This window comes from Pundamilia nyererei, unplaced genomic scaffold, assembly GCF_000239375.1.
Source record: "Pundamilia nyererei isolate P.nyererei 1_Seehausen unplaced genomic scaffold, PunNye1.0 scaffold00602, whole genome shotgun sequence".
In the NCBI taxonomy this organism is placed as follows: domain Eukaryota; kingdom Metazoa; phylum Chordata; class Actinopteri; order Cichliformes; family Cichlidae; genus Pundamilia; species Pundamilia nyererei.
In genome coordinates, this window is record NW_005188003.1 from 2,678 (window position 1) to 9,976 (window position 7,299).

The following is a 7,299-nucleotide window of genomic DNA, read 5'->3' on the forward strand; positions in this document are numbered from 1 at the left end:
CATCATCATGTTCAAACAAAGGACCAGGATTATTATCAGCATAATAGTATGGAAAAAAGTATACTAAAATCTGAACTTGTATTTAACATCAAGATCTTTATATGGTACTAAACTCATGATAATAAGGTAATATGTTTTGTTTGAAATGCCCCATAGAAACGTACATTTTATTACTCACAATACCATACATTATTGCCTCTTGGGAATTGTTAAATTTGGTTTCCACAGTATTATTCCTAGTTCTTCTTCTTTTGTCTACGCTGTTTAGGGGTCTCCACAGTAGATCATCAGCTTCCAACTCACCCTATCCCTGACATTCTCATGTGTCACACCACTCACTTTTCAGAACAGGAATTGATGAACATTAGCAAGTACTAGAAGCTCTATACTATAACTGATTTTTGTTGATTAAATATTTCTTAGTGTTCTTCTCAGGCTTAAACAATATGATAAAACACTTGGGAGCAAATATACACATTATTAGCCCAAAGCTGGAGGCCAGAATTGCAAAAATCTCCACAACTACAGTGAATTTCCCAGGAGAGCTGACATATGCTGGGATAAATGTGATCCAGACAGTACAGAATATCAACATGCTGATGGTGATAAGCTTGGCTTCATTGAAATTATCAGGTAATTTGCGGGCTAAGACTGCTAAAACAAAGCAAAAGGCAGCAAGTATGCCTAAGTATCCAAGCACAGCCCAGAAGCCAGCAGCAGAGCCTAATGCACATTCCAATATGATTTTCTCCTTGTACGTGGTTAGATTTTTTATTGGAAAGGGAGGGTTCACTACCAACCAAACAGTACAAATTAAAACTTGAATAAAGGTGAAAGACACAACAGTCATTCTTTGCTGTGGAGGACCAAACCATTTCATGACATTACTACCTGGAATTGTAGCTTTAAAAGCCATTAAAACCACTATAGTTTTCCCAAGTACACAGGAGATACAGAGTACAAAGGTGATCCCAAATGCAGTGTGACGCAGCATGCAGGACCACTCAGATGGTGCTCCAATGAAAGTTAATGAACATAAGAAACACAGAGTCAGTGAGATGAGCAGCAGGAAGCTCAGCTCAGAGTTGTTGGCTCGGACAATTGGAGTTTTCCTATGACAAAAGAATACAGCCGCAGTTACGATGGTCAGACAGGCACCAATGACTGAGAATGTAGCCAGGATAATTCCTAGGAGGTCTTGAAAGGAAAGATACTCTACAGGCTTAGGGATGCAAGTGTCTCTCTTTTTGTTAGGCCAGAATTCCTTTTGACAAGGTAAACAATCAGTCGAATCTGGATAAAAAACAAATAAATACAATTTTTTCTTGATTTTCATATATACACAATGAAACATTTTAAATGCATCGTAATCATTTCTCTTTACCTGTACTATTACTGATCTCCCCCTCAGGACATGCTGTACAGTCATAGCAGCAGATGGGTTTTCCTTTCTGCAACACTTTACGAGTTCCTGGAGGACAACTGTCCGTGCACACTGACACTGGCACCTGTGAAAGACATAAAGGTTGCAGAATAAACGTAAATATTTACTATGAAGCTGTGTGTTGTTGTTTACTAATCGATCGTGCGATCGTGGCTCAAGAGTTGGCAGTTCGTCTTGTAATCAGAAGGTTGCCGGTTTGAGCCCCAGTTCGGACAGTCTCGGTCGTTGTGTTCTTGCGCAAGACACTTCACCCGTTGCCTACCGGTGATGGCCAGAGGGGCCGATGGCGCGATATGGCAGCGTCGCTTCTGTCAGTCTGCCCCAGGGCAGCTGTGGCTACAACTGTAGCTAGCCTCCACCAATGAATAGTAGAATTGTAAAAGCGCTATATAAATGCAATCCATTATTATTATTACTAAAGTTTGTCAAATTCTGACTGCTTACTTTCATGCTACCCTCCATCCAGGTAATGTTTTTGTCTATCTGGAATTCCTGGCCCACGGGCCGTGATGCATCGTACAGCCCTACAGCCACTATCTCAGTCACGCCGTTTTCACTTTTCTGCCAGTTAACCAGTTCATAAATAGCCACAGGATCCCCATTAGCGTCAAATGACACATCATAGCCATTTTGGGAAAAATTTACTTTCTTCAGCTCAATTAAAATCTGATAAAATTAGGGATAAAAAAAAAAGATGCAATATTTCAATAACAAATATTAATATTGCATATCAATTTATATTGCAGTTGGTGAAAGACACTGACATCAACATGTTTATTTCTTCTGACCTGTTTGGATTCTAACTTGGTTAACTTGTCACACTCTACAGTGCCATTTATTTCCTGGCACACTGCATTATGGATGGCATGTGCTACTGCATACACGGCCATGTACGCCATGTTAGTAACTCTGAGCTGTGATGTGTCAGTGTACTGGTTTTGCAGATTCTGTATGTCTTCATTTCCATCACATACTTTCTTCTTTTCAGTGGCATCTAAAATCACAAAAAGACAGAGCAGATGTCAACATTAAACTAGATCTCAGATGTGTTCTCTTTATAAATGTTGCAAATCATGCTGGTACCATGAAACATATTTATTTTATAAAAAATAAAATAAAATAAAATAAAATAAAAATGGAAAATAATCCTACCACGAATGATTAGTACAGGACATAACAGTAACAGTAATCTAGCTAATTGCATTTTCTATCGTACAATCACATTACCATTACTAACAAGGAAATGCGATGTGAATGCGTTACTATTTATCAGCACACAGACGATTGAAGCTGTCTTCATCTTACCGGGAGCTGGGGGGGGCGCAAAGTCACACAAGTGCTGCTGATTGGCTGAGGAAGAATAAAGTAGTTTACCATGACTACTTTATTCAAAAACCTCTATATCATCATGGAGGTCTCTGATGTTGACTCAAACTACACATGACCAGTTTAAGATGACACAGCAACAAGATGTTATGTCAACCCTGGACAACCCTTAGTCTCCATTTCTTGTTATAACAGTGTGAACTTCAAAGTATGTACCAGTTTTTAAATTGTGTTGATAAGCCACGAAAAAAACAGAGTTTTGTTATGTTTACTGCAGTGTTTTCTAAGGAAAGGGCTCGAAAGCAGTCTCTTCTCAAAAGAAAAGAAAAAACACCTTTTTCCTAATGGTGGAAAAATGTGTCATGTCGACCAATCAAAAGATGATATGGCAACATGGCATTGGTTGCTTAGAAAGAGGGAGACATTTTAGGAGTGACGGCAGCGAGAGAGCAAAAGAAAAAGAGCGAGTTTTGAGATGCAAGAGATTAGCGTGTTTGGAGTGTGTCGTTAGTGTGTCGTACAGTCGATCGTTTTGTTTTGTGTGTCAGAACAATGAGGCAACTGCTAAATGTTGTAGTTGCTGCCAAAATGCCACCAAAGGCAGATTGCAATGTAAACTTTGCCTCCAGGTTGAAACACGAGGAGTGATAGACCTCCTGCTTTCAGGCCTGCAGCTATCAGGCTAGTGATGTTCTCCTTTATGTTAGAGTGGACAAAAATATTTTTTTGGAGTAGCAAAAATTATTTGTGTGTTATCTTCTTTAATGCAGAACACCTGATTGTTCTGTAAGTACTTTGAATTGGTTATATAAAAACTAGGAGTGGGAATTTAACGTGTTAATTGCGATTAATTAATTTGGAAAAAAACAATGAAATAAAAAATATACGCATTTAATTGCACTTTGCATTCCAGGCAAAAGCTAACTTTTGTCAATGCACAATTTCCTGGTATATCGATTACAGTGATGCACACATCAGAGCTACAAAGAATAAGAAGAAAGTGCGTTGCTAGGAATGATCGGAGGCAAATTTAATTTCAAAAGACTACCCAACCGATGGAAGGCTTGATAATTGTGGTTTTGTGCAAACTGTGAAAAAAGGAGTTTGCATACCACTGAAACACTTCAACCTTATGGTACCATCTAAATGCAAATCACGTTGCAGTGAGCACAGAAACTGTTGGAGCTGTGGACTCTAGCAGTCAAAAGGTGTCAGCAGCCCAAACTTGATGAAATGACTGGCTTCAGGACCAAAATTAGCAATTCAACATTGGACAAAGTAACAAATTTCTCTCCGAAAATTGATTGCTCTGACTGTAAACCACTATCATTGGTAGAAGACAGGTGGTTAGAAAATGTACTACAGTTATCGTCAGGGGACCCAATTTTCCAACTGCCGTGCCGAAAGACTATTTTAAGTAAAATTCAACAGCTTTATGACACTGAAAAGGAAGAAAATTTAGATGCCTTAAAGACAGCCCTGCTAATATGGAGGAACTACAGTAGGAGCAAACACCACTGGGGCAACAGAAAGAGCCACTCATACAGGATGTTTCATCTACTAAAGAATCAAGAGGCAGTTTTGCTGCTTTAGACAAACAAAAGCACAAGCTAGTAACTTTAACTCTTTTAGAGCTGGTAAAACTCCAAAAGGTGGCGACTGTCCTTAAACTATGCAAGTAAATTTTTAACTTTTTCTTACTGTTTCTTCAAAATAGGGTTAAAATAAAATAATTACTGAGGTGAGACATATGTCTCATGTTCAGGGGGTTATCTGTTTTCTGCCACCTGCATCATACCATGGAGGTCTCCGATGATGACTCAAACTACATGGTGATATTTAAGATTACCTTCACAACGTATAGCTACCCTCAAGTATCTGTTGCTCAAGATAGCTACTGTTCTTGGCCACACTTTAAGGATTTAAATTTTCTTGCATGGAGGAGAGCGAGAAGAGGTTTGGACCACCCTTGAGGCCCTGCTGCAGGAACAGTGTAAAAATAAAAGCCTCAGCACAGCCTCAGATGAAAAGATTTCCTCTCATCAGAAAAGAGGAACCACTGAGCAACAGACCAGTTCTTTTTTTCTTTAGCCCAGGTAAGACGCTTCTGACATCTGTTGTTCAGGAGCAGCTTGACAAGAGGAATACGACATTTGAAGGCCTTGAAGGCCCTGCTGCAGGAATATATTATATTAGTATATTAATATCATATATTGCTTTCACCTTTTAAGATGAATTACTGAAATAAATGAACTTTTGCACATAATTACAATTTTTGGAGTTTCACCTGTATTCTCACCTCACACTTGGTCACCATTCATGGCTTTTCAATGAAAGTAGGTCAGCCCATGAAGCAGCATTAGACTTTGTAACATCAGCAGTTGATCAGATAATTTAAACCAAGAAAAATGTCTTACTTTTGGTCAGTGTGCAGTTAAATGCATCCTCCCAGAACTCAGTAAGTATTTGAGAAGACGCCACTTGTGAGGGGGACAGATTCAGCAGGAAGTCTCTGAGGCCTGGGATTATAGACTTTGGAATCCCAAATCCAATGGCCCCAGCACAGAAACTGAACCTCATTAATTCTGAGTTGGTTACCCATGATTCACTGCCAATCCACTGGCGAGAAGGGGAAGGCTCATATGATAGCTCCTCCAACAGTGCCCTCATGTCCCCTAAAGATAGAAGTGCCACAACAACCATGGCTGTAGACCTTGACAGACAATATTGTGCATTAGAAGCATTTTAAAGTGTAACTGTAAAAATGTAATTTTGAAGACAGTAAATCTAATATTTGCGGAAATAATATCTGCGATGAGGACACCTGCGGATAACATCTGCTACTCTCTGAATTCTGCTATGTGGGTATGTTCGATGGAAAGAAAGAGAGTACTCCACACAGATCCCCTCTTTATGTGCTGCTTTTAGAAATGAAGCCATGCCGTTATTTCCAAAATCCGAATCTGATCGAACAGCACCTATCCAAGTCCAGCCAAAGTGTTTTACCAGCTTGGCCATTGCTTCAGCTTGGAACTGGTCACTGGGAAATGTTCTGAAAAAATTGGGGTACTGCTGCTTGTCAGACAAGCATGAGCATGTTGAAAAGTGGCTTACCTAAACCAAATGAAATAAAACACCACACACCGCAAAATCAAATATCATGCACATACATATTTTAAATTCAAAAATTGACAGAAATTGAAAACATTTACTTGGGGAATGTTAAAGGACCTGATGACTTGGGACAAACTGATGGATGTCGTAGACCCAGAGCCACCAACAACAGCCATCACCATACCAGAATGTGAGCAATTGTTATCCATGGAAAACACAGGGTCGAAGCTATTTAGAAACTGAAATGCCATGTGCACTGCTACAGGCACTGATGCACATGAGTCATAGATCTGATACCCGAGCCTGATTCCGGGCAGCAGCTCTGTGCTGTTGTTAATCTCTTCTATGGCAAAAACCATTGCACGTGATGATTGCAGTTCACTGGTGTAAAGGCTGAAAATAGTTGCGTCAATGTTAGAATATAGACTGTAGATTTAGTTTAAGTTAAATAGAACCAACAACAGGATAATTTGCTGGTTGTATCTGTTGATCAAATGTTCATCAAAATGTTGCCTGACCAGTTAAATTGAGCACAAAAGATTAGCATAAGAAATTAGTGGAAAATTATGGATTACTAATTAAAGTCTTTTCATTTCCTTTTAAATATAATACATTTAAATGCATTTCCTTTATCATTTCCTTTAAATCATTTCCTTTATAAAACTGTTATTTAACATATTGTATAATTTCTGTTTTTTAAAACACAACAAATTATTTTATAAAAAATAAATGACTATTTTTTTTATTTTTTAACACTACACAGAATCAATCTAGTTCCATTGATCATAACACACATGAAAACATTTCTCTCCTCATACAGTCCAACATGTTTTTACTTCTTCTTCTTCCCATTACTGACTTTCTTACTCACTAACCTTCCTTTGCATTTTGCAGGCTCAGGCATGCTGGTGTAGTCACTGTAAACTGTGTTCATGTAGACGTGAAGGGAAAAATCACCACCAATAACAAAGTCCCCATCCTTTGAAAATGCAGGTAGACGAGTGCTTCCCTGCAGCTTGCAGTTCAGAGAGGATGCCGTCGTACCATCTTGAGCTCCTATATGCCTAGTCATTTGTCTCATACCATCTAGACACACTGCAAAGGCAACAGCTGAGTTGAGGTGAAACAAACACACAGCCAATACCAGACCAATTACAAGAGCTGCAATCTCCATTTCCATCTAAAATTGTCTGTATATGGGCACACATTGTTTCCATTGGTTTATATAGGTCTTCAAACAAAGGGGTTTCGTCATCCTCTCATCTTCTTGAGAATATGTGGTCATGGATTAACCCTTACATAGTGTTGACATTCTAAGTCTTCACAGTATGGTTTTGATTGGGCCCAAGATTTCCCTCACAATAATTGGCTACAGCAAATAATACAATACAGCTTTATTTAATTTAGATTGGAAC

The 7,299-nt window shown here is 38.8% G+C and overlaps 1 protein-coding gene across 1 annotated transcript; it reads right to left on the reverse strand.

Moving 5' to 3' along the window:
• Nucleotides 1-388: 388 nt before the first annotated feature.
• LOC102193358 (extracellular calcium-sensing receptor-like) lies at nucleotides 389-6,899 on the reverse strand. Its single transcript, XM_005754601.1, has 9 exons — nucleotides 6,760-6,899; nucleotides 5,983-6,265; nucleotides 5,595-5,884; nucleotides 5,188-5,483; nucleotides 3,103-3,111; nucleotides 2,233-2,417; nucleotides 1,889-2,110; nucleotides 1,385-1,508; nucleotides 389-1,293 (listed from the first exon to the last, which is right to left on the reverse strand). Exons 1-9 carry the CDS (start codon nucleotides 6,816-6,818, stop codon nucleotides 389-391), a joined length of 2,373 nt encoding a protein of 790 aa, XP_005754658.1. The 5' UTR covers nucleotides 6,819-6,899.
• Nucleotides 6,900-7,299: the final 400 nt, after the last annotated feature.